Below are 24,324 nucleotides of genomic sequence, written 5' to 3'. Positions count from 1 at the left end.
TTAGCTAAGTCGGCTTGAGTGCCGGGGCGGTAATTATACCGGTCACCAGTACTTCTGTGGTTCAGCATATATACTCTAAATGTCCAGATGTCGACATGAGGGCTGAGCATCATGGCAAAAAGAAGTAAGGGTTTCGGTCATGGTGGTAAGAGGCAAAGTAGCGCAAAAACATCAGAGGGCGTCTAATCGGCGAGCGCGCGCGTTACGTAATTAATATCACGTATTACGCACAGCGACAACTTCTTTCCTCAGGCTCTTCCGTTTCCCTTGAGCGACGCTACCGCTCCGGCGACTCATCGACGCTCACTCGTACTGCGATGGACTCTTGATCTTCTTGAAGTCGTGAAATTCGGGTGACATCAACTTACGCTGATGTCCTGTCGGCATCGTCAACATGCTCGGTGCGGACTCTACTCCGAAACTCGGCTTGAACGATGGCGCCGCCGGACTCACTCTTGCATTTAGACTCCTGAAGCCGAAGCTGGGGAGCGAAAAAAAACTCAAACATCTTAACGTCGTGGGTATGGCAAGAAGTCGGTCTTCCTCGTTTCCAAGTTTTACGACCATAGCTCGCATTATGTTCATACTGGTGAGTGCCTCGGTTACGAGTCCGCGACTACCGTCCAGTTAAACATGGCGTTTCTAACTGACGTCTTTGGCTAGAATACAGTAGCAACGGTTAGGTCCCGTTCATCATCGAGAGCTTGCCGTGGCAATATAGCTTACACCTATAACACGGCGCCGATCACCTCCCAATCGTGCGAGCATCCGCTGTGTGGGCGCATAGCACTTTAAATCGGTCAGTTTTCACCAACTCCCTCATCTGAACATTGGATAATGACGCCGACAAATTCAGAACATCCGGGCGCTGCTAACACTGCACGAATGGAATGTGCCACTCACGCCGACCAACCTAACCGGACTACACCCGCGCCTCCCGGCGCGTGGTTAGCGTCAAGACTCACCTCACCGGTCTATGCACTGTAGCGGCTCGCGCGTACAAGTTGTTGTCTCACCTGCAAGTTGCTGAGCGCTCCTCGCGCTTGGTCTTCTACACGCTGTCTCTGTGCTTTGACCTAGTGCTTGGACCCTCGCCGCCGCTCCCGAACTGCTTGTGTGGCTCGCACCCTTTTTGTCTACTATGCGGTGCTATAAGATACGGCTTGCTATGACCCACTGTTACGCGAACCACATCTGTGCCCCTCGAAATTTCGTCCCGTATCCTCCACACTCTATGTCACCGCTCATCATGAATACCTGGTCTGGCGACACGCCCCACGCCAGGGAACCTCTCAGAGTGCCTGTTCCTCAGACTCCGTGCTTCAGCTCGATTCCCAGCCTTCCCAAACTCGCCCCCATCTCCTTCCAGATGCGCAACCCGCGTATGCTCGCGAGCATGTACAACTCAAACGACGGGATACACGACCCGCGGCCGATGGCCATGCTTCATCCCGATATCAACGAACTCGTCGAGGCCATGAACGGCCTCCAAAGCATCCGGCTGCTCATCAAGGTCAGTCCATGACATCCGCCGGGGCCACCGAGTCTAGCTGATCATTTCGCGCAGTGGCCCGGTTATCCCGACCATGTCGAGAAGGTCTCGCTACGCACGCCCGACAATAAGCGGTGGGAGACGCGCCTCGCTCTTCATGCCAAGATCGCCAGGGCATACGAAGCGTTCTTTGCGGTACGCCCCACGTCCTTGTCTTCTTCGCAGCGATAGCGTAATCTGACTCTTCGGCTTCTGAACTTTCAGTATGCGCGTGATTTCTACATTTCGACAGTGAGCGAGTGGGCCGTAGGAGAATGGTCACGTAGAACCAGCCTGCATATGCTGACCGTAGTCGAGCTGAGGCATTGCGGTTCCGACTGCTTTCAGGCCAGGGTCGATTTAACAATCCCCAACTAGATGCTATGGCAGTTTGAAACTTGAGTACGATTTTCTAAGTATATGGTCATTACAATCACCTCGTAAATATGGACGATCTGTCGGACTATACGTGTTTCCCCACAGTGTTCGCGGGCGTACTGACGATGCCGCTGCCCACACAGTTACTGAAGTATGCAGGATTAGGGTTCACGTTCATGCATCATGAATGCGACAGGCGCCTTCTTAGTACCTCAAGTCCTTCTCTCACCTTATCAACGTACGTTCTTAGTGCTTACTACAGCTTGACCATCTGCCACCTTTCGGTGAATATCTACTCGGAGCTACGTCCGCCTCAATAGCACAATGCGAACGTGTCATAGGTTAAGGTTCTTGCGTACGTACACGCCTAATACCGAAGCGAAGCTGCGCTTTCCCTTCTTCCCGTCACCACGACGTAGTGCTGACTGCTACGTGGCACTCTCTTCGCGCAGGTCTTGTTCTCCACAATGACGGAGATCCGAAAGATCGGACACGACCGCTCTGGCATGCCCGCGGAACTCTGGGATCTTGTCTTGAAAGAACTCCCGGCCGCCGACGTACGCAGCTGTTTTGCCCTCTCTCGCTTATTACACTATCTAGCGCGCCCACTCGTCTTTACCCACATCTCCATCCATGCTGGGATTCCAACGTTGCAGGCAGGTGTAGACGAGGACCACCGTGCGGCCAACATCCAGCTCATGCAACGGCGCAAGCTCAGGAATACCGAGATCCTCCGACGCATCGCGGACGACACTCAATTTGCGCTGATCGTCGAGCGGATGACCGTCCGCGTCCACCGCCACAACGAAGGATGCAAGTTGGACATCGGTACGCCACTACACTACCCGAACGTTTCCTACTTGCGTGAATTCTGATCAGGAGCTTGAAGATGGCTTGATCAGCGCGGTCAAGTCGCTCCCACACATATGGTCGTTCCGATTGTATGGTTGCACCCCGAGCGTGACTACCACAGTGCTTGATGCTCTGGCCGGAACGTGTGGAGCGACACTCACAGAGCTTCTCACTACGTGCGTCATCATCAAGCTGAGCGGTTTGCTAGTCACTGACGCCTTTAAAGTACCACAGTCGATCTGGGGGACGACACATTGTCATCCAAGTTCAAGAGCCTCCAAGTACTCTCTTTGGAGGGCAATCACCTGAACGTCTCGCAAGACGCGGAAGTAGAGCTCAGGACGTGGATCAGGAACGCGCCAAACACGCTTCTCCACCTCTCTGTATCCGAATGTGCGGTATGGGACACACCCCTACGCGTATTCTCCAGGCTGCACGAGCTCTCCTTGTATGATCCACTACGCCTCAGCGAATTTGTTATCGTCCTGGAGCACTGTTTGCAACTGCGGACACTCAACATCTTCACCAATAGCTCGTTTTGCGAGGCGCAACTCCACTGGACGGTGTCCCACCTAGCGCCCGACTCTCTCCCACATCTCACGTCGTTCAGGTTCGTCTGCGGCGACAACAATGTGTTCAACCAAAGCCAGAGCCTACTCACCGCGTTTATACGAGACAAGAAGGACTTGCGGCGGCTTGACCTTGAAGTCAGCGCGTCATTCATAGGCATCGACGATTACACGCACTTCCTGGACGTCTTCGCGTGCCTTCCGCAGCTCGAAATCGTTGGACTGCGACTGCGAGGGAAATTCTTCACGCAAGAGCATCTACGGCTTCTTGACGAGCGGCTTCCGCTCCGCCTTTCCGCGCTTCTCCTGGTCTTGGACTTCCCGGACGGCGACGTACCTATGCGCAACTGGACGGCGATGGTGAGTGATACGGCCGACTCTTCACACCCTGCGTACGCTAACCACGTTCTCCGTCCTGTTCAAGCTCAAAAAGCGTCATTTGCTGGGGTATCTTCACGTCATGGACATCACACCGACGCTGCTAGACCTGCGCGACGCGCTGCTCAAGGAACATCCGCCGGCTCTCCAGCTCGTCGGATACGGCACGCGCTTGGACTGGATCCAGCGCGACTCTCCGATCGACGAGGCTGCCTACGGCACCCCTTGGAAGGACACTACTGTCGCCTTTCGGACTGCAGAGGACTTTGGTTACTCGGAAGACTGGGAGTGGCTGGTGCGGAGCCACTTGTACTCATACTAGCGGCTACGTACGTACCGCGTTAACATATTACTCTCTAACCCGCAATGTTGACTGATTGCGACCGCAGGCTAGTAGTTCTGAATCCGTGGCCACTCAGAGAAGTGAATATAGCACGACTTCGCCTCTTTACATTGATTCCCTTCAAGTTGCATTCGGTGTTTCGGTCTCGACTTCAAAGGCACCCTACAGTATCTGTCAGTAGGTTAGGGTTATTGCATGGACGCCCTATCGGATATCTCCGAGTCGGAGCGGCCCTTTCCCTTGTACCACGTACCTAGTACATCTACACACTTCCTTCAAACAGGTCTTGTTCTTCGCAGCCATGCTCGAGACCCCAGGCAGCGACGGATACAATTGTTTCGACAGGCCGCGGATACCTCCAGAGCTTTGGGGCTTCGTCGTGACACGCCTCCCGGCCGACGCCCAACGGCAATGTCTATCTGTCTCGAGATGGTTCCATGATCTGGTGCATCCACTGGTCTTTGCTCACATCACCGTTCACATCGGAATATGGAAGGCGCCGGACGCAGAAGAAAGCCATATCACGACCGACGTCCAGTCCATAAAACGCCGCATCATCAGGAATACCGAGCTATTCCATCACATCGAAAGCAGCACTCGATTCGCGCAAATCATCAAGGGGATGACCGTCCATGCTCACAACATAGGATGGAGCGAGGAGGATATCTGTAAGCTATCCATCGTCAAATGTGTCTTATTCGCGTACATTCTAACGAAGCCGAGGAAGTCGCTGTTATCCGCGTCCTGCAGTCACTCCCACACCTTCGGTCGTTCCGTTGGTACGGCATCCCTGCAACGATGAGATCCTGGTCCCCAGCGACCCAGGTCTTCGATGCGCTAGCCAGAACGTGTGGCCTATCGCTCACAGAACTGATCACTACGTAGGTCAACCTAAGCTACACCGCCGGCTGCTGATCGCTGACACCCTCATGGCAGCATTACATCTGATTGGGGCGAAGATGTGTTCTTTCTGAAATTTACCAGCCTCCAAACACTCTTCTTTGAGGGCGTACCCCGCGAGTACCCCGACGACGTTGGGCCAAAGATGATCGCGTGCATCGATGCCGTACCAAGCACAATCCTCAGTCTCTCGGTGACGGGATATGTGATATGGGACCGTCCATTGGACGTGTTCCCCGGGCTGCACGAGCTCTCTTTGCACAAGCCGCCAACCCTAGAGAATTTCAGCGTCGTGCTGGAGCACTGCTCGCAGCTGCGGACGCTCGATGTCGTGACCAGCGGCCTGCTCAGCGGGCCACAAGTGTGCACGGCATTGAAGGCCGCACCGGACGCCCTCCCGCATCTCACGTCGTTCAAGCTCCTCTACCTCGGTGACGCGTTCATCAGCGACTTCGCACCGGTCTTCGCGTTCATTCGGAGTAAAAAGGCGATGCGGCGGCTCGACCTTAAATTCGATGTCGCGCCTGAGGACTTGGACGAATACACGCGATTCCTCGACATCTTCGTCGACCTGCCGCAGCTCGAGGTCGTAGGACTCTTGCTGCTAGGCAGGATTTTTACGCGCGAGCATATGATGCTGCTCGACGAACGGCTTCCGCCTAGACTCTCCGCGCTCCTCTTGACATGGAAATTTCGTTCGCTGGACGACGATGTACTCGAGCACGGCTGGATCACCACGGTGCGTGCTAGTACTGGCAGTCGATACCGCCCTCAGCCATCTAACTGCGCTCCTCGCTCTGTCTAGCTCAAGAAGCGCCCCTTGCTGGGGTATTTTCACATCTTCGATCGCACGGGCAATTTGGACCTGCGCGACAGGCTGCTCGAGGACCGCTTACCGGCTCTCCAGCTCGTCGGGTACGGCACGCGTTTGAACTGGATCCAACGCGACTCTCCGACCGACGACGCCTTCTATGGCCCCCCTTGGGACGACACGACAATCGCCTTCCGGACCGCGGCGGACTTTGAGTACGAGGACTGGGAGTGGCTGCTGCGTGGACACATCGACTGAAGCAGACTGCGTACGCGTTGTACTGTCAAGCTTAAGGGATCCTCTGTTCTGCACAGTTGTTCGGATGCGACCGGACGCTAGACGGAGCCGTTCCTCTCTTACTACTTATTACTACTTCGAATGTTGCTAGTGAGCTGGATAAGTTCGCTCTGCACAGTGTGCATTAAATCATCGCGTACATGTAACTTGCCATAGGTATATACGAAATGCTATTATCGGAGCTCGGACCGATCTGGACCGATGTCGTTCGTAACCCGCCAGCGCTTCACGAGCACGCTACGGCCTGCCTCTTACCATCATGTCCGAACACGAGCCCATGTCCTGCGGCCGCGCACTCTTGCCTCCAGAGCTCTGGGGCCTCATTCTCAGTTACTTGTCGAAGAAAGACCAGCGGAGCTGTCTCTCGGTGTCGACATCACTTTATGTTCTGGCGCGCCGTCTCATTTTCTCCCACATAACCATCCACTTCGGGATGTGGACAATAAGACAGTATCACGTAGAATCCGAGTTCCGACTCACTAAACGGAGAAAACTTGTCAATGCAATAACCCTGCAACGGATTGCACGCTACCCTCGGTTCGCGCGGTTAATCAAGAAGTTCTCCGTCCGCGCCCAAACCTTCGATTCGGGATTCCAATGGAGTGCCAGCGAGTCGGCATCCGCAATTAGTACGCCTTCCGCCTCATTTCAGATCTCGGTTTAGGTCAGAGCTCACCATCTTGTGACAGAAAGAATCATTGTCGCGCTGAAATCAATTCCGCATCTTCAGTCCTTTCAGTGGTACGGCTCATATCCACCGATCCCGACTTCGGTGCTACAAGCTCTAGCGGAGACAAGTTATGCATCCACGCTCAAAGAGATCAGCATCTGGTGCAGTTTCTCCACAACTATACTGCACGCGAAGCCACTAACACCGAAGTAGTGGTATACTCAGCTTCGATGGGAATGCCTCGCAATATCTCGCTCAGTTCAAGAGCCTACAAACGCTCTTGGTAGCAGGAAATTCTAACCTCGACGATTACGCTCAGCCAACCGCCCGGTTGATGCTCAAGGATTACGTCCCGCATGTGCACCCCACTCTCCGCTACCTCACATTGCCGGGGGACTCATTATGGCACGCCCCGCAACACGTGTTCTCTGGTCTGCACGAGCTCTCCTTGCACAATCCGGCGAGCCTCGAGGACTTCAGCGTCATCCTTCAGCACTGCTCGCAGCTGCAGACACTCAACCTCCGTATCGACAACTGGGACTGCAGTGATGAACTACTCGCTGCCCTGGAGGCCGCGCCAGACTCCCTCCCGCATCTAACTTCGTTCAAGCTCCTTTGCGACAACGATGTATTTGACTTCGTACCTCTCACGCTCACTACATTCTTCAAAAACAAGCCGATGATGCGGCGGCTCGACCTTAGGTTCGAACTCCTTTTCGAGGACGTGGACGAGCTCGCGTACTTCCTCGACATAATCGCGGGCTTGCCCCGGCTAGAGGTCATCGGACTCAGGCTAGAATGCGCAGACTTCACGCACGAGCATCTTCAACTTCTCGACGCACGGCTTCCCCTTCACCTCTCCGCTCTGCTCTTGGCATGGGCATTCGATCCAGATTATGGCTCAAACACCGTAGCGGAACGCGACTGGATCGCCATGGTGCGTCCCAAAGCCCCCTCGCCCGATCTCTCTTTGACCGTGCCCCCATTGGCACCCTATCAGCTCAAGAGACGCCAGTCGCTGGGCTACTTCCACGTCTTGGACAACGCGGGCACTCTCGATCTGCGCGACGCGCTGCTGCGGGATCGCCCGCGCTCCCTGGAACTCGTTGGCTACGGAGGCTGCTTGTGCAGTATCGAGCGCGACCCAGCGACCGGTGCGTCATTCTACGGGACGCCCTGGACGGAGGAGGCGCTCGGCTTCGGGACTGCGGAGGACTTTGGGTGCGATGATTGGGAGTGGCTGGTGCGGTACCACAAATGGGACGGGCTGGTCCGCTTCTGGGCTTGATGAATTTCTGACCGGACTATGACATGGCTACAGTCACTTCCAGCCACGTAGCAGCTTCTCGCGGATAATGCGTGCAGATTCGATGTCTGATATATACATGCACTCGCTCGCTCTCCATCCGTCCGTCCGTCCGTCCGTCAGTCTGAGAGGTGAAGTCCAGCGTACGAACTTGAAAGTACATTTGCCCCGATGCTCATGATCAGCACACCCGGTGACTGTCCAACACATACTCTTCACCTACGAACTACAAGCCCACTCACTCACAGCTTTCTCTCTCCGCACCACCGGTCTCGCGACCCGACGCAGCCTGAAGCAATTGCAAGCCAACATTAATACAGGCAGCAGCGGCGGCCGTCGGAGGTATCTATCTATCTACGTAGTATTAGAGACATGCATATAACTAGTTCGTCAGACGCCCCCCGGCCCGCTGCCCTACACGTATATCCTGCCAGTGCCAATATTGTGCGCCTCCCGTATCGATGTGCGTGCGGCAGTCGTGGTATCATGGTGGCCGCGGGGGCGTCGGTGCATACTCTCTTCCTCCCTCCTGCCACTCTGCTACGCCACTCCTCTGCGGCGCTCCTCGGACCTTCGTGCACGGGGCCGCTTACTCGGGCACATGTCCGTGCTGCGAGGGTGGGGAGCGCGGCCACCGGAGGCGAGATGCACGCTATGCGTTGGGCGCTGCGTGCTCGTGCTCGCGGTGGTCCAGTTCCGGCGTCTCGGGCACGTAGTCCTTGACGAACGCGTTGTCCCCCCGCACGTTCAAGAACGAGTACTGACGCAGCGCACGGACGTCAGCGTCCCTGCTCTTCCGGAAGTAACATCCTCACGCACCTCTGCGAGCTCGACGCCGCTGTGCCTGTTGTAATTCGCGTAGACGAGGTTGATCTGTAACCACGCATGAGCCAAAACGCCCAACCCACCGAAACGCCGAAGCGGACCATACCTCGTTATGGAACGGCCTGAGCCCAGACGCCTCGAGCAGCTGCCACCACTCGAGGAAGTCCTGGAAGCGCTGGTTCCAGACGTGCAGCTCGATCTGCAGCTGGCCGAACGGGAGCACGCCCTCGCGCTCATGCACAGCCCACTGGCCTGCAGCCGCGGCAGGTGCATCGCCGTCCACGCCGCCGGCGCCGGCGCCCTGTGGTGGCGTCATGCGCTCGAGCGTGAAGTCGCGGATGATGCCCCGGAACGTCTCCCACTCCCAGCCCTCGACGTCCATCCGCAAGAAATCAATGTGCGAGTGGCCTGCGGCGCGCGCGTGCATTGTCAGCATTTGGAAAAACCTGAAACGCCGGGGGATGGGGAAACGCACCATTCTCGGACATGAGGCTCTTGAGCGTCCACGTCTTCGGATCGTCGCTCGCGCCATGCCGGTCGGAGGCGCCGAGCGCGACTTTCGCAAAGTGCGCGCGGTGCCGCAGCGAGCGGGGGATCTGCGACTTTGCGGAGTCGCCCTTGGTCGAGTCGTATATCCACACTTCGCAGAAGCGGGTTGATTGGAGGAGTGTCGCCTCGAGCGAGTACGACGAGTCCACACCTGCCGATATATGTCAGTACAAAGTCAAGGTAACGTCGGCGGTTGCATTTGCATGATGTGACAGATGCGGGTGAGAACGGCGATACTAAATGAGATGACGGCAGCTGTTCGAAGGCATGATAGGGTTTTCTGTCCAGACTCAGCGTAAATCGCAGTGCACCTTACGATACTGAGGTAGTCGCGCCGCCTTTCCAAGCGCTCATATGGATGCAAGCGATGTGGCAAGCGAGCGCGGGATGGCCAGCACTACGCACTGAAGATCGAGTCCTACAATGCGCGACTGGGAGGGGCGATGACTCTTGCAGAAGATCTCAAAACAAAGACGACGATGCATCGAAGAAGCGAAGGGAAGTGCCGTAAAGGGGGCGGGAGAGCATAAGGAAGCCGGACGAGGCGACGCACCGAAGGAGTATATCACACAGTTTGGCTTGTCCTCTATCCGCGAGAGGCCGCACATCCACTTTCCACCATCTCCAAGGGCACCTAACCGGTCGAGCTCGTGCGGACAGTTGAATATCGGCGGGAAAAAGTCCCCTGCGGCAGACGTGTCAGGGGCAAGCGCGGGAAACACAGGTATGTGCAAACTGACAGACGGTGTACGGCGGCCAGGGGTCTTGGTCTGGCGGGAACCTGCGCGCGAGAAAAGTGTCAGGGTCCGAAGCCTACGCGACATGGCGCACGCGCGCGACGTACATGACGAGCTGAGATGGCGTCGGCCCGAATTTTGAGATGAGCTCCTGGCGTTGGGGCAGCATGGCGCGGTATTTGCGCTCCTCCCTCTCCAGGCGCGTCTGCAGTTCATGGTTGTTCTTGTAAATGACAGGAGTGGGCGGGTTGGGTGAGCTAAAGAAGAGCCAGTATGTGCCAATGACGAGAGCCGCGAGCGCAAGGGTGTATCGCGGGTGCCGCTGGCCGAAGAAGAGCGGGGACTTGGCCATCCTGAAGGACATGCAGAGCGAAGGGCCGCGGAGGACGTCGCGCGGACGTGGCGGGGTCGGGTGACGACGAGGGCGGGGGCGGGGACGAGGAGGAAGGCGGGGAGAAGAGGTGGAGAAGCAGAAGATGGGCGCGGGAGAGTTCCGCTCTAGGCTGCTCGGCAAGTCCCCCGCCCTGTCCCCTTGCAGTTATTCCTTCTTCCACTCTCCCACGTGGCCCTCCCCGCCAAGACCGGATCGCCCCAGAAGAGGCCGCTCCACTGATAGCTGCACCCTCCCCCTCTTTCTATGGCGACCACGACGTACTCCTCCCGCCAGCCTGGCAGCGACCCCGCGACAAATAGTTCTCGACAAGTGCGCAATTGTACATGACCCGGCTCGACGGTATCAACCAGAAGCGGTCAGATAACCGGTCAAATCAAATTCAAGTAGCCGCTAGTCACCGCTCCCCCGGTGCCTTTCTCGTGGCAGTGTCCATTATACGACGACGATACCTATATAGTATCATGATGCGTCGGTTGGCCATAGTATCATGTCGAAGGTCAGTCCTCCGAATAACTTCGGTGCGACTGCTACCGCTATACCAAGGCCTGGAGAGATAAGCTGCTAATAGCGCTCAACGTCACACACATACCCGGTAACATTTGTTTCGTGAAGTCGTTGTCAGAAGCACACGCGGCGTCGGACCAGTGCTGAGCGCTGATGGCGCAGTGAGCTCGCCTCCCAAGAGGGTAGGCGACCGCGGAGAAGACGAAGAGTGTCTGACAGGCTCGGACGACCAATGAAGCTGACAAGAACAGAGGTCCGTCGGCGGCGCGGTGTGTTCCCCTAATCACTATTAACTGGCTTCATGCTAATTCATTCAAAGGGCACAATGACCGCGCAAGCCCCTTCCTCTCATGTCGCCCGCGAATGTAGAACAGTGCATCACCACACACGCAGCGCGCGCCCGTACCAGTTTGCAAGTCGTAACAGCCACGCCCAGTCCGCACACCCAAACTCTACTTCGGTCGCGAAACCGATCGCCTCCTCCCCCCAGCGCGGTCCATACGCCGAGCCCCCAGTCACCCAGTCGCGTTCGACATTGCAAACTTGGTTTCCGTACCCGACGAGTTTGAGTGCCTGCGGAGGATCCTGTAGCAACGCGTCGCGCAAGTCTAAGGGACCCCCATAATCCAGGATGTGGACGTAGCCCAGCGAAGGGCGTCTTCTGAGCTGCACATAGCGGGCGGGTAAGGTCAGCGATAAAAGAAACTGAACCCGACTGCCCTGGCTTTGTTACACACCATGGCCGCCCAGTCACGCGTAAGCACTGCACCGTCCACCTCGAACGCCCACGACAAGAGCAGCGCCGACATACCGCGCGGGAGGCTCGCGTCGAGCAGCCTTAAATGCTCCTGCGTAAAGGCATCCATGCCCAAGAGCACCAGTCCGACGACCTCGAGCTGCGGGAGCCCCGCGATGATGTCGAGCAACCGCGCGTAGTCGTCCAGTCCCTCGAACGGTGCGTGGAACCCAAGGTCGAGCCGCCGCATCTCGCGCCTTCCCCGGAGGAAAGCAGCGAACGGGCCCAAGTCGACAATGACTATTTCCGGGCCCCGAGAGACAAACCTGAACGACGTCAGGTGCGGCAGCGCGTCCGTGGGGGCTGCCTCGAGCGCGGCTCGCATTTGCGGCGCGCATTCCGTGCTGTCGGTGACGATGTCGAGTGTGCGCAGCTGCGCGCAAAGCGCGAAGATGGTGCCGATGCCGTCGAGGCCTCCTGGGGCGATCAGGCACAGTGTGTGCAGCCCGGAGAGTACGTGCAGCGGCGTGGCCCATACCGAGTGTCCCCACATGGAAAGAGATCGGATTGTATCCGGGGCATTCTTTATGCAGGTCTTGAGCATCGCACCCGGGTCGGATCGGGTGTATATAGGCAAGTGACGGAGGTTTCCTGCTAACGAGAGTGTTTGCAGATTTCGGAACTGCGCCATGTACCGCGACGCGTCCTCATCTGACGCGAGTACGCCACTGGAGCGGCCTTCAGTGGACTAACACGAACTATTGCGAATGTAGAACACCCACAATACATCTAGTTCGAGCACCGTCGATCCGCAAGTCTGTGCCAAAGCGTCCAAGACCGTGGACGGGAGGGGCGGTCGAGAGCCGTACCACTGGAATGATTGGAGGTTTACCATCGCTTTCAGCGCGCTGATGATGTTCTCTACCACGGGATTGTCAGCGTTATCCCAAGCCCAGTCAAAGACCGCCAGGAATGCGTACGGATGTCATCCTCGTCACTCCACTCCATCGCATCGTAGGCGCGGACGGAAACCGTCCTAACCAGTCGCGCGAACTGCGTGTCGCGCGCGATGTGTTGCAATATCTCTGTATTCACGTCGCCCCGCCGTCTCATGAGGTCCAGATCGGTAATCACCCACCCGACATCCCTCTCGTGCGCCTTCCACATCCCGAAGCGGATGACCACGCGGGAAAAGAGCAGCGCCCGTGAGAGATCTCGGAACAACGGACAGACCGAGAGGCAGCTCCGCTGGTCCGTCCTCGACAGGCATTGCAGGACGAGGCCCCAGAGCTCTGGAGGTAGAAGGGAATAGTCGTAAGTCATGGGCTCGCGTGCGGACATGGTGACATGAAGCAGCGTGTTTGTGAAGCGGCTGCGCATCACGCACGGCCAGTCGCGGCCATTTGGGAGCGCTCCCAAGCGCTCCTGAGTGTCAATGCTCGCGAGCGTCCTGCGGTTTCGCTGATGCGGCGTAAGTAAGAACGAAGAAGGTCAATCGGGCCGAACACCCATATGAGAACGGATGATCGCGACGTTGAAATGTCGGACAGGAATTAGCCTCCCTAGGGCAACGGCTCGGCCACCCGTGTACATGATAGTACTAAGAATTACATTCTACCGTATGGTAGGCTACGTAGCCAGATGGTGTAGTTCACGTCATACAACAAGCAACACAGTCCATATTTCATCAAAACAAACAGTCCTTCTGCGCACTATCCACGCAAGGACGAAGCCAAAATGGCGTCCATCCTCAGATACAGGGCGGCTTGCGTCGCGCGCACGCGCAGCGTCACCCTGGCCGCACGAAGAGCGTGTGATACCTAATCAGCCACGCCCAGTCTTCGCAGCCGAAGTCCTCCACCGCCCCTACACTGACCGCCGCATCCGACCAGGGCGGTCCGTACATCGACTCGCCGGTCGCAGGGTCGCACTCGATGCTGCATATCTGCGCGCCATACCCAAAGAGCCGCAATGCAGGCGGGCGGTCCATGAGAAGCGGTTCGCCCAGGTCCAGCACAGTGCCCAGGGATATATCATTTTCGGTGTAGAGCGTGTGCAAGTAGCCCAGGGAAGGGCGCCGTTTAAGCTACGCACAACAAGGGGGTGGTCAGCGAGGCAGGAGGTGAGAAGGGGACCATCACACACCATGTCAATCCAGTCCTGTGTATCGATGCCGGAAGCGATGGAGGTGTAGGTCGACCATTTGAGGAGGAGCGCCGAGAGGCCAAGTGGGAGTCGCTCGTCAAGTAGCTCCAAATGCTCGAGGCGGAGGGCCGGACCTGTGAGGTCCAGCCCCACGACCTGGAGCTGTGGAAGCTGGGCGAAGATGTCGAGGAAGCGGCTGTACTCGTCTACGTCCCCAAAAGGGTAAAGTCGGTTGAACTGGAGGTCGAGCCGCCGCATCCCCTCTTTGTTCTTGAAAAACTCGATGAACGGGCCCGCATCGGGGATGTACGCCTCGCGCGATAGGACAAGTTTGAATGAGGTGAGGTACGGAAGGGCGTTTGGCGCCGCCTGCAGCGCGGCGAGCACTTCTAGGCCACAGTCAGCGCCGATGCATGCTATTGCCAGAGACCGTAGCTGAGCGCAGTGCCCAAAGATGTCGCCGAGCCTATCCAGGTTGGTTGGATCCAGCATGGATAGCTCTTGCAGCCCGGAGAGGACGGGAAGCGGAATAGCCCATATCCCCTCTCGCCATATAGAGAGGTGAAGGAGAGTGGAAGGGACATGTTGAGCGCAGCGTGCAAACATGATTCGGAAGTCTTCCTTGCTTCCTCGGGAAATGGGGAAATGAATGACATCGCCTGTTAACGATAGTGTTCTGAGGGCCTTGAACTGCGCCACGTACGGCGATGCATCCTGGTTTATGCCAAGTACGCCACTGAAATGCATTAGTAGGTGATACATTGTGTAAACAGGGATGAAGAGAAGCAAACCAGATATCTAGCTTGATTAGCCTTGATCCGGCGGCCCTCGCCAGAGCACCGAGGACCGAGGTCGAGAGCGGCGGCCTGAAGCCGTACCATTGAAAGACACGAAGGCGCGGAAGCGATTCCAGCGCGATGACCATGTGTGCTTTCACGATGTGGTCAGAGTCGGATGCCATCGACTAGTCAAAAGTGATAAGAAGCCTACTTTCGAAGTCCGAGTCGCTCTCTCCCGCATTGCTGCCCATCTGGTATGCGAGGACGGTTATCGCCTTGACCGATCGCGCGAACTGTACGTCGCGCGCGATGCGTTGTAGTATCTCTTTCGCTGTGATTATCCGCCATTCCAAGAGTCGAAGATCGGATTTCGCAAGGCAGGGTCCAGGTGGCTCAGGCCCCTGCGCACTACAAAGTCCGTAATGAATAACGATGCGAGAGAAGACGAGGGGACACGCCAGGTCATGAAACGCTGCCGAGACAGAGAGACAGCTGCGTTGGTCCGCCCTCGGCAGATAATCCATGACGAGGCCCCAGAGCTCTGGAGGCAATTGCAAGCGAAAGTAGTCGCCTATGAAAGGCTCGCGATCGGACATGATAGCAAGAGGCAAGCCGCAGCGTGTTCGCGAAGCGCTGACGATTTCGTATAAGCACGAACGGCCCGAATTCCGAGCTTCACGATAGTAAGTGACAACTGGTAATGTATACATTCGATTACTATGTGCTTTAGACTAGCCTCAAAGCACTGCGCTGTAGACGGACAGCTCTGCGACGTTGTAGCTGAGCAGTGCGTTGGCATACCTCACAGACTTCCTCCCATATCCCTCCCGCCACTGCATGCTCTCCAACCCACCCGCGCAACCACGTCGCCCCCACCGGCACTCAGCAGTGGATGTGGCGCCAACATTCCCTGAAGTAATCATACGGCTCCAAAGAATCTACCGTCCATCCACGTCGATTAGCACATACACGAAGCACATCAACGCGGCACGTACGCAGACTGTTCCAGTCGTGGTTCCGCAGCAGCCATTCCCAGTCTTCGCACCCGAAGTCCTCCACCGTCCGGAAACCGGTCGTCTCCTCGTCCCACATCGGTCCGTAGGCGGCCTCACCAGTCGCGAGGTCGCGCTGAAAAGTGCTTAGGCACGAGCCGTACCCGACCAATTCGAGGGCCGGCGGGTGGTCCTTCAGCAGCAGTTTGCACAGGTCAAGACCGTCCCCAGGGTCCAGGACGTGAAAGTAGGCCAGCGACGGGCGTCGCTTGAGCTGCAGAAATCGAGGAGATGAGCTCAGAAAGGAATGGCAACCAGCAGGTGGGATGAGGCTTACTTACCATGGCGATCCAATCTCCCTTCTGGATAGTGTCGTCAGCAGAACGGAATTGCCAGTTTAAAAGCAGCGCGGAAAGCCCCAGCGGAAGACGTTCATCCAACAGCTGCAGATGCTCGCGCGTGAACTTCTCGCCCCTGAGCACGAGACCTGCGACCTCAAGTTTCGGCAAGCTCGCGACCATGTCCAGAAAACGCGTGTAGTCGGTGACGTCCTCCAATCGATTGTAAAACCTGAGGTCGAGTCGTCGCATCGCCTTGTTCTTGAGAAACGCGGCGAGCAGGTCTGGATTGATGTTGGGCGCCTCGCGCGAGCAGGAAATGAACTTGAACGATGTGAGGTGTGGAAGGGCAGCTGGCGCAGCCTCTAGGACGGCGATGAATTGTTGCTTGCAGGCCACGTTGTCGATTAAGACGTTGAGTGTCCGCAGCTGCGAGCAGTGCTGAAAGACAATGCTAAGTTTGTCCAGGCTCTGCGGTCGTTGCAGGGAAAGCTCGTGCAGCCCAGATAGAACGGGAAGCGGGGTGTTCCACACCGAGTCTGCCAAGACGGAGAGACGGAGGACGGTGAGAGGTACATGCTGAATGCAGGCCGTGACCATTGATTCCGGCTCCGGATTGCCGTAGTGAGGGAAATTGCACATATCGCCCGCTAGCGAGAGAACTTGGAGGTTCTTGAACTGAGTAATGTACCGCGGTGCTTCTCCGTCGTTTAGCATGGCCCTGGCAATAAGTCAGCATTCGACCAATGGTGTGCAAAGAAATCGACGCACGCAACCCTCAGTTCTATGAGCGTGGGTCCGCACGTTTTTGCTAGCGCATCCAATACCGCGGGCGTCAGCGCCGGTGAGTGAGTGAGTGAGTGAGTGAGTGAGTGATTATTTGAACATCTGCAGGTATACATCCTCAGCTCTCGTCGGCGCTTTAATCTACGAGAACGCATTACAACACCATCTGAATCGCGCACACTGGCAGCCCCGAACGAGACGTATACTCTACACAAGCTCTCGAGTAGTACTTAAATGTCCAAAACCTGGCGATATCCCTTGACCGAGCGACTCCAGGAACTACTTACTGTGATCCACTCCCCTTCCACCTTCTTGAGTCCTTTGGCTTATAAGTGTGTGCCAGGGCCCACACCCAAGCAGGCGCCGTGAAACCCGTGAGGGCCGGCATTACCTGGAGTAAAACCCGGGGGAAAAAATATGCAAAAACCCCGGGGGCCGCGACGAGCTCCCCGGGCCGCCCGTCCCGACAACACTCCTCCAGGCCCAAAGACGATGGTCAGCTCGTTCGTGCACAGATTTCGTTCTAGGTTCGCTATGGGCGGGGCCCCACTCCGTGTCTGCGCTCAAAACCAGACATGGTAAAACAGCGCAGAAGCAGAGCTACGCGATTCTTCACGTACTCAGCACGGTCGGTTGAGCCCAGGATAACGACACGCAGAGGTACATCCTGTAGATACCCGTGTTTTCCGAGACAGAGGTCGCGAGGCGGTCCGGTGAAGACCACTGCGAGATGATGGGAAAAGCTAGCATTGCGTTGCTGCCGTAGTACATGCAGGCGTTATGTTCTGGAGGCCACCCCTAGTACTCAGTCCGAACAATCTAGTCCGACTCCAGATCGTCTGGCAGGGCCAGCAACTGCGCCTCTGAGCGAATGATAAGTAGGGGGACCTCGGCGCACCGCGTGAAGGTTGCGTGAACGAATTCTGCGACATGTGGCGCCGCGTCGCAGTCGAGCAGGGCCTTTGCGAAGAATTGCCAATCTGACAAACGACGTCTTGCAAAGACTGAGCCTGGGTGCAGCCGAGTGATGTGACCATAGAGGACGTCTCGCGCGGTGCGCAGGGTGGGGTCCGGGCAGTCGAAGAGCACGTGTTGTTCGTCCTCTAGCAGCAGTCGGTCACGGCAGAAGCGACACACACGCCACTCGCGGGGCGCGTTATGGCGTCGCATGAGTTCGATCGCATAGGGGGGGATACCGGCGAGCAGGCGGGCGATGGCGCGACGGTGTGAGACGCGCGCGACTGAGCGGTACGCACGGGTGCGCAGGAGCGCGAGCAGGGTGGGATTGTTCCCCAGGGCGGGCAGGATTGCCCATTTCCAGACCGCGAGTTTCGGAGATGTGTGGAGGAGCTGCACAGCGTACGTCCGTAGTGCGTCCTGGATGTCCTCTAGAGCTTGCAGGGCTGTAGCACGTGTCGGGGTAGCACGGAAATCGAGGGTCACAGAGACTGGTAGAGCCCTCAGTGTGTAGGCCATGTCGCTCAGCCACGACGGGTGTCCATGACTCGCGAGGTTGTGTGCGACTGCGAGAGCAGCTCGTGGGACGCTCGGGGCGCCTTCGGCGACCAGCGCAACAAGCATCTTCACCGCCATTTTGATACGGCGGAAGCGCAGCGGCCACGAGCCCAGGTCTAGGAGTGCGGGGAGGGGCTGACAGTGCGCCGGGAGGCGAGACACTCGCTTTGCGAAGGTGTGCTGCACCAGTTCTAGGTCATATAACTCTGCGTGATTGACGTCCAGATCGACGGCAGATGCGGAGAGTAGATGGGGGTCGATGAGAGCGTCGTACAGGGTACGCGCAATGTCGAGAGGCATCGGACCGATGTGTGCCTCCAGGGACAGGGACGCGTTCGCCACTCGACGACCTTTCTTTGCTTGAGCGGCCCGGTGATCGGCGAAGATGTTTCGTTTCGTGGAGTTGATGATCACACCGACGTATGTTGTGCTCTGGACAAAGCGGAGGAAGCCGTCGTTTAGTCGAAAGCGTGGGCATCGTGTGGGCAGGGGTCCGAACGCCATGATGAGCGACTTCGAAACGTTTACGGCGAGACCATTTCTCAAGCACCATCGAGCGAGCGCATCCAGTTTCGCCTGCAAGCCCTCAGGAGAGCGGGAAAGTAGTAGGATGTCGTCAGCCTGAGCTAGGTACGGGATCCAGGTGTCTCCGAGAAAGACGTCGTCTGGGTGGGGCTTGCACTTGAAGTCGGCAAAGAAGAGGTTCCAGAGCACGGGCGACGCGGGATCTCCGATGAGGATGCCTGCCAGAGACTGGAAGTACGCGGAGTACTCGCCGTTAAAGCGCACGATGTACTGCATGCGGTCGTAGAGCATGCGCATCCAATCGAACAAGGGGCCTCCCGCTCCCCATGCGCGCAGTTTCGCCCAGAGGACGCTCTGGTCCACAGAAGGGAATGCGTTGGTGAGGTCGACGAACGCGACCCATACGGTCTCGTTGTGGGCTCTAGCCTGGTCGATGACGGTGCGGAGGGTGAAGATGTTGTTCTCGGTACGGTAGCCTGTGCGGAAACCGTTTTGCAGTGGCGGGATGATATTTTCGTCGTCCGCCCACTCTCGCATTCGTCGGTCGATCAGGAGGGTGAGAGTCTTCAGGAGGCAGCTTTCAAGGCCGATGTTCCTGTACCCTGCAGCGTCGGCCGCATCCTTGCCCTTCTTCTGAACAGCCGCGAGTGTGGTCGACAGCCAGTCCTGAGGGCTCGCCTTAGTATCAATGCAAGCCTATAGTGCGGCATTGTCAGTGTTAGCTGTAGAGCACGGGATTGTCGAACGTGCCTGGAATAGCGTGCGCAGGTCCTCATTGGGGATGTTTAGTATATCCTCGTAGCTGACCCGGTCAGGTCCGGTTGCCTTCCCGCATTCCATGGCGGTCAGTCGTGCTTTCACACACGCGATGTCACCGACTGTGAACGGCCGTGAGAAGGAGGCGGAGGGGGTCTCATCAGTGGTCTCGGTAGGCCAACTCTTCACCACGATGTCATCCATCGCACGGAGGGTGGTGAAGTCTCCGTCTCGTCCCTCGCACAGCTGGGGGTTCATGCGGGGTTCGAAGACGTGTTGTAGCTGTAGGGCGTCGACGCCGAAGGAGGTTGTTCCTCGCGGGCACGATATCGTTTTGAACGCTTTCCAGAAGTGACCTTCGTGTTTCGCAGCGGCAAGCGTTTTGTACGTAACTTGTCGCTGAGCGTTCAGGGCCTCGGACTCGTGTCCTCGCGCGTCACCGTCGTCCTCATCATCGGAGAGATTGGCACCGGAGGCTTGGAGCGACGTGAGTGAAGTGGTTGCGGACCTGTGTGTGGGAGCACGCGGGAGAGTGGTGTGGACCTTCAAGAGGTCGGGGATATCCGGGATGTCTGCAGGTCGCTGCGGCCAGTGCGGGGGCGGGGGAAGCGCGACTATGTCCTCAGCCGGGTGGAGCTCGCACCCGCGCTTCGCAAGAGCGTCCGCACACTCGTTGTGATAGTTCCCCGTATGCGCCTTTACCCAGAAGAAGGTGATCGGCGCTGCACGAGCGCGGATGGTATTCACGATGGCCCGCAGGAGGTCCGCGTGAGTGCACGTCCATTCGAGTTCCGCGTTCTTCAAGGCCCAGTGGCAGATGGAGCGGATGGCGTATGTAGAATCACAGTGCACACCCAAGTGCTTCAACGGGTCCGCCATTCTGAGTGCAACCAGGATTGCGAAGAGTTCCGCGCGGTTGTTTGTTTGCAGTACGCCGGGTACCCGAACCGCAGTGTTCCGAGTCGCGTTAGGGCCCCAGAAGATGCCAGCACCAGCTTTGCGAGAGTTCTTCGTTGCGGAGCCATCAGTCCAGACATCCACCCGGTCCGAAGTTGCCCATACGCCGCCATATAGTCTACGGATGCGCGAGGGATGATCCGCCTTTCCTGCCAGCAAGGTTACGTCCAGAAGTTCGTCGAGCGGGCCTCGGGGACCTAGTGATGGTGGTGGTGGTACTGCGGCAGCCGTGGATCTCTGCAGTTGTGGGCCCCCTCGCAGCTGCGTGTGGTGCGTGTATTTGGTGACGATCGCGGCATGATCTGACAGCGCGGGCAAGTGCGCACATGTGCTGATGTTGACGATGTGCCCCCGTTCCAGCATCAGCCTATGCGCCAGAACGTAGTCCACGACGGCCATCCCGTTCGCCTGGTATGAGGTGAACGCGTCCCGAGAGGAGGCTTGGTGTAGTAGCGTGCTGTTGAGGATGACGAGATCGGTGTCTTCGGTGGTTTGTAGTAGCCAACGCCCTCGCACAGAGATAGGACCATGATCGGGTGAGGTTCGCGGGTAGGCGTTCTCATGCGACGACGCGGAGGCGGTGCGGGCGTTGAGATCTCCCATCACGCATAAGTCCATGTCGTCCGCGTGCTCCAGGAGTCCTGCTAGGCACTCGTTCAGAGGTTGTTCCGGGGCGCCGTCGTCACCTGCCGTCCAAGGCGATGAGCACGGGGGAATGTATACGTTGACGAGCACGAGGTTGCCTATCAGGATTGGTAGGAGGTCTGACTTTGCCGTGCATGGCAGACGTTTCGGTGCCAGAGACGAGTGAGTGGGTGGTATTTTTGGAATCGTAGGTCGCGTACATCCTCCTAACCGTGGGAACTACAGTAATACAACATACAAGTTAAACGATCGCTCCCTCAGTTCGTATACGACTCGACATCCGGGGGTCATCAATTCCAACGTTGCACCTCACAATGGATGCTCCCGATACCTTCGTTAGCTATCTATCCATAGACCGTTGACTACAAACCAGCTCAAATCTGAGATACCGTGCCACCGGAATGACTGGAGGTGCGGAAGGGCTTCCAGCGCACGGATCATGAGTGCTGTCAAAGACGGTCAGTACACGCAATTCGACATCTACAGAAGATGACTTACCGATGTCGAGGTTGTCCTGAGGCTCTTCTCCTATATCCGCGAAATCCCACTCGCGGTGGGCGTACACGTGAATCGCCTTGACCATCCGCGCGAATTGAGCGTCGCGCGCGATATACTGCAGCTTCTCCTTGTTCCGGTGGACGCGTCGTTCCATGAGCTCGACATCGTCGTCAAAAATGCCGTCATCTTCCTCCGCTTTCCACATACCGACGCGTATTATTACGCGGGAAAAAACGAGAGGGCGCGCAAGGTCACGAAAAAGCCTAGAGACCGAAAGACAGCGGCGTTGGTCGACGTTCGACAAGCTTTTAACGACGCCAGCGCAGAGCTCGGCAGGGAGACGCGAGAATCCATACGTGGTGTTCTGGGTTGTCGCCATGAGAGCGATGCTGCTAGAACTGGTGAAGGAGCCAAGCACACTGCAGCTGTGTGGCAGGACGAAAGGAGAGCCCGACGGCCCAGACGCCCAGACCAGGTACTTATTTAAAGATTTGGGCGTGAACCCTAACCCTAACCGTCTCGGTCATACAACCGGCCTTCTGCCCTGAACGCCCTGTACGCCGACAAAGGACTTGCGTTAAAGCACTTGAGCGCTTGAGTCAGTCCTAAACGTGAATTAATTTCATTGATCGATTACTTACGTAGTTAATTTCCTACGATGACTACAGGGTCAGCTCAGGGAGCGTCGAACTGCGTTGTGGGCGAGATATACCCATTCCGTTGATCCTACCGCCCCCGACCCTCGTTGGATCACTCAATCCTTTCGAACACCATACGCTCGAAGCCTTCGCCGTAAAGAAAGCTGCCAACTGTACTGTTCACTCAGCTAAACGCAATCATAACGAGACCCCAGCGGAGATGTGCACCTTTGTGACCCGCAATGTCCTCCACGACGATGCACGGACGACGGCGCTCGAGCATGCTTGTCAGGTCATGCGGAAGGTCTGCTGGTACCCTTTTCGGCTAGTTTTAGACACAGTAGCATCATCAGAATCAGGCCAATTGTGTGAATGCGAGGACGACTTACCCAGAATAGTGCAAGGACGTCCGTATCCGAGGCGACCGCCACAGTAGCCTCTTCTGCACTCTACAGATGAGGAATGAGGTATGGCTGTCAGCGGACCTCACCGACATCAAATTCTGGACCTGAAGACGTGCCTGTAGTATATATTCAAGCAGAAGTCCAACAGGGTCGAAAGGTCGTGGATCCGATACATCGTCGGCGCAGTCCTCGAGTGGCGCGGATGGAAGCGGAATGTGGGGAGGATCATGATGTTGCGCGGGAGAGCCTTTGGCACTACATGATCGCCTGGTCTTCATCTTGAAGTAATGGATGAAGAGGGTCTCATGAGGGGCAGAAACTGAGCTTGACTCCGACGCTACTAAACAGCATTAGTACACCACGCAATCCCTCCAGAGCAGAGAACGTACTCGGAAATGCGTTGTAATGACTGCGACGCTCGATGACGGGAGTCTCTGCCCCAAGTTCGTCTTGCCGGCTTGCAGTTACATGCTCGGGTTCTTCGCCGCGCCGACCGTCTGCGCGTTCGTCTTCGTAATCTTCGCGGTCGCGTGTGGGACTTGCGCCACCTTCTTGCTGGGTATTGTGTTGGTTCTCCGTGTACTCGCACTCGTACTCGTGAAAGTCGCTCAACGCCACCGTCAAGGTCGCATGCAATTGCACACCTGGGGTGCGCGCCACGATGTGTGCGGCTCGATATCTGGAAGCCTTCACGGTACCCGTGATAAAAATCAAATCGTCCCCGGCATCGGCAACGGACTCTCTAGTTTCACGATACCTGAATAGACGCTCCACTGCGCAGGGTAACATGGACGACCTGGCAGCGGGCTGAACGAATTCGTGCAACGCATATGACGTCACCAGAAAACCGCCGGTGTTGCTCAACAGCGTGAAATCGTACTGGCAGACTCCGCAGCTACTGAATGTGTAAAGGGGGGGGTGGCAGTGAATGGTCAACCCGCGCCAGACCGGCGTATAGGCGGCTGTACGACGTACCTCACACAATTGGCTTCCCTATCGCCCGCGATAGTTGCACCCCAAAGCACCTGTTGATCCGAAATCTCTTCGCGAGTAATCTGTAAACTGTCGCCGCACTCTGGTGGCGCGTAGTAGCTCGAATCCAGCACTCTCAATCCCTCCATACCGAGTGCCGCGATCGTGCCGATCTGTGTGGACTGGCCGTCTTCACCGCCTTCAAAGAAGGGCATCCAAAGTGCGTGGCCATATGCAAGCGGAAACATCTGCTGAGCGTATTCGTATGCGGATGCACTAGTGGGGAGTCGCAGTAGAGCATGAAGTCAGCGTCGATCGAGCATAGCGATAGGTTTGCTCACCGTGCGGCAGTCTCTCTGACAGCATTCGCGTCGGACATGGAAGACGGATGTAGGAGTATTGGACGCCCTGAGGTGGCCTGTTCCGTCCGCTCTTGCGCCGGCGCGCGCTAACAATCATCTGCGGCGCTGAAGAATGCGACTGATATGAGCGTGGCAACGCGCCCGACATGATAGAATGACCTACACGATGCCATCTTGCATCGTATGTCAGCTGATGTATGCTTTCGTTCCCGATTTGGGAAGCAGTCGGAAC

General features: G+C 57.1%; 9 protein-coding genes across 9 annotated transcripts; 3 read left to right on the top strand and 6 right to left on the bottom strand.

Moving 5' to 3' along the window:
• Window positions 1-1,249: 1,249 nt before the first annotated feature.
• Window positions 1,250-4,030, top strand: TRAVEDRAFT_49883 (uncharacterized protein; the record flags this gene model as incomplete). The annotated part of the gene is made up of 8 exons (XM_008042190.1): window positions 1,250-1,513; window positions 1,568-1,687; window positions 1,757-1,783; window positions 2,362-2,466; window positions 2,566-2,737; window positions 2,799-2,937; window positions 2,988-3,690; window positions 3,755-4,030. The coding sequence occupies 8 exons, from the start codon at window positions 1,250-1,252 to the stop codon at window positions 4,028-4,030; spliced, it is 1,806 nt and encodes a 601-aa protein (XP_008040381.1).
• Window positions 4,031-5,066: 1,036 nt separating this feature from the next.
• Window positions 5,067-6,188, top strand: TRAVEDRAFT_30287 (uncharacterized protein). Its single transcript, XM_008041928.1, has 2 exons — window positions 5,067-5,690; window positions 5,757-6,188. Exons 1-2 carry the CDS (start codon window positions 5,097-5,099, stop codon window positions 6,018-6,020), a joined length of 858 nt encoding a protein of 285 aa, XP_008040119.1. The 5' UTR covers window positions 5,067-5,096; the 3' UTR covers window positions 6,021-6,188.
• Window positions 6,189-6,318: 130 nt separating this feature from the next.
• TRAVEDRAFT_73323 (uncharacterized protein) lies at window positions 6,319-8,017 on the top strand (the record flags this gene model as incomplete). The annotated part of the gene is made up of 3 exons (XM_008042643.1): window positions 6,319-6,688; window positions 6,749-6,890; window positions 6,943-8,017. The coding sequence occupies 3 exons, from the start codon at window positions 6,319-6,321 to the stop codon at window positions 8,015-8,017; spliced, it is 1,587 nt and encodes a 528-aa protein (XP_008040834.1).
• A 670-nt stretch (window positions 8,018-8,687) lies between these two features.
• TRAVEDRAFT_127713 (uncharacterized protein) lies at window positions 8,688-10,498 on the bottom strand (the record flags this gene model as incomplete). Its single annotated transcript, XM_008042642.1, has 8 exons — window positions 8,688-8,795; window positions 8,855-8,908; window positions 8,967-9,092; window positions 9,144-9,268; window positions 9,336-9,560; window positions 9,963-10,094; window positions 10,150-10,190; window positions 10,254-10,498. The coding sequence occupies 8 exons, from the start codon at window positions 10,496-10,498 to the stop codon at window positions 8,688-8,690; spliced, it is 1,056 nt and encodes a 351-aa protein (XP_008040833.1).
• An 838-nt stretch (window positions 10,499-11,336) lies between these two features.
• TRAVEDRAFT_73321 (uncharacterized protein) lies at window positions 11,337-13,121 on the bottom strand (the record flags this gene model as incomplete). Its single annotated transcript, XM_008042641.1, has 4 exons — window positions 11,337-11,710; window positions 11,782-12,508; window positions 12,563-12,701; window positions 12,761-13,121. 4 exons carry the CDS (start codon window positions 13,119-13,121, stop codon window positions 11,423-11,425), a joined length of 1,515 nt encoding a protein of 504 aa, XP_008040832.1. The 3' UTR covers window positions 11,337-11,422.
• A 287-nt stretch (window positions 13,122-13,408) lies between these two features.
• On the bottom strand, window positions 13,409-15,307 carry TRAVEDRAFT_73320 (uncharacterized protein). The gene is made up of 4 exons (XM_008042640.1): window positions 14,916-15,307; window positions 14,717-14,855; window positions 13,926-14,661; window positions 13,409-13,866 (listed from the first exon to the last, which is right to left on the bottom strand). The coding sequence occupies exons 1-4, from the start codon at window positions 15,298-15,300 to the stop codon at window positions 13,570-13,572; spliced, it is 1,557 nt and encodes a 518-aa protein (XP_008040831.1). The 5' UTR covers window positions 15,301-15,307; the 3' UTR covers window positions 13,409-13,569.
• Window positions 15,308-15,523: 216 nt separating this feature from the next.
• On the bottom strand, window positions 15,524-17,570 carry TRAVEDRAFT_73319 (uncharacterized protein; the record flags this gene model as incomplete). The annotated part of the gene is made up of 5 exons (XM_008042639.1): window positions 15,524-15,642; window positions 15,700-15,970; window positions 16,038-16,755; window positions 16,806-16,845; window positions 17,441-17,570. The coding sequence occupies 5 exons, from the start codon at window positions 17,568-17,570 to the stop codon at window positions 15,587-15,589; spliced, it is 1,215 nt and encodes a 404-aa protein (XP_008040830.1). The 3' UTR covers window positions 15,524-15,586.
• A 426-nt stretch (window positions 17,571-17,996) lies between these two features.
• On the bottom strand, window positions 17,997-19,001 carry TRAVEDRAFT_77127 (uncharacterized protein; the record flags this gene model as incomplete). Its single annotated transcript, XM_008042638.1, has 1 exon — window positions 17,997-19,001. A coding segment is annotated over one exon (1,005 nt), but the record flags the coding sequence as incomplete, so codon positions are not given.
• A 3,537-nt stretch (window positions 19,002-22,538) lies between these two features.
• Window positions 22,539-24,109, bottom strand: TRAVEDRAFT_49875 (uncharacterized protein; the record flags this gene model as incomplete). The annotated part of the gene is made up of 7 exons (XM_008042189.1): window positions 22,539-22,679; window positions 22,744-22,803; window positions 22,845-22,874; window positions 22,932-23,095; window positions 23,148-23,653; window positions 23,734-24,006; window positions 24,072-24,109. 7 exons carry the CDS (start codon window positions 24,107-24,109, stop codon window positions 22,539-22,541), a joined length of 1,212 nt encoding a protein of 403 aa, XP_008040380.1.
• Between the last annotated feature and the right edge of the window lie 215 nt (window positions 24,110-24,324).

Source organism: Trametes versicolor (genome assembly GCF_000271585.1).
Source record: "Trametes versicolor FP-101664 SS1 unplaced genomic scaffold TRAVEscaffold_8, whole genome shotgun sequence".
Classification (NCBI taxonomy): Eukaryota; Fungi; Basidiomycota; class Agaricomycetes; order Polyporales; family Polyporaceae; genus Trametes; species Trametes versicolor.
This window is presented reverse-complemented; position numbering and strand designations above follow the sequence as displayed.

What these genes read in the sequence shown, in the direction of transcription:
- TRAVEDRAFT_30287 (XM_008041928.1), top strand. Translation starts at nt 5,097, where the DNA reads ATGATCGCGTGCATCGATGCCGTACCAAGCACAATCCTCAGTCTCTCG. An exon ending in AGCACGGCTGGATCACCACG is followed by an intron (nt 5,691 to 5,756) that starts GTGCGTGCTAGT and finishes CGCTCTGTCTAG; the next exon opens with CTCAAGAAGCGCCCCTTGCT.
- TRAVEDRAFT_73320 (XM_008042640.1), bottom strand. Translation starts at nt 15,300, where the DNA reads ATGTCCGATCGCGAGCCTTTCATAGGCGACTACTTTCGCTTGCAATTG. An exon ending in CTAATCAAGCTAGATATCTG is followed by an intron (nt 14,662 to 14,716) that starts GTTTGCTTCTCT and finishes AATGCATTTCAG; the next exon opens with TGGCGTACTTGGCATAAACC. An exon ending in CACAGGACTGGATTGACATG is followed by an intron (nt 13,867 to 13,925) that starts GTGTGTGATGGT and finishes TGTTGTGCGTAG; the next exon opens with CTTAAACGGCGCCCTTCCCT.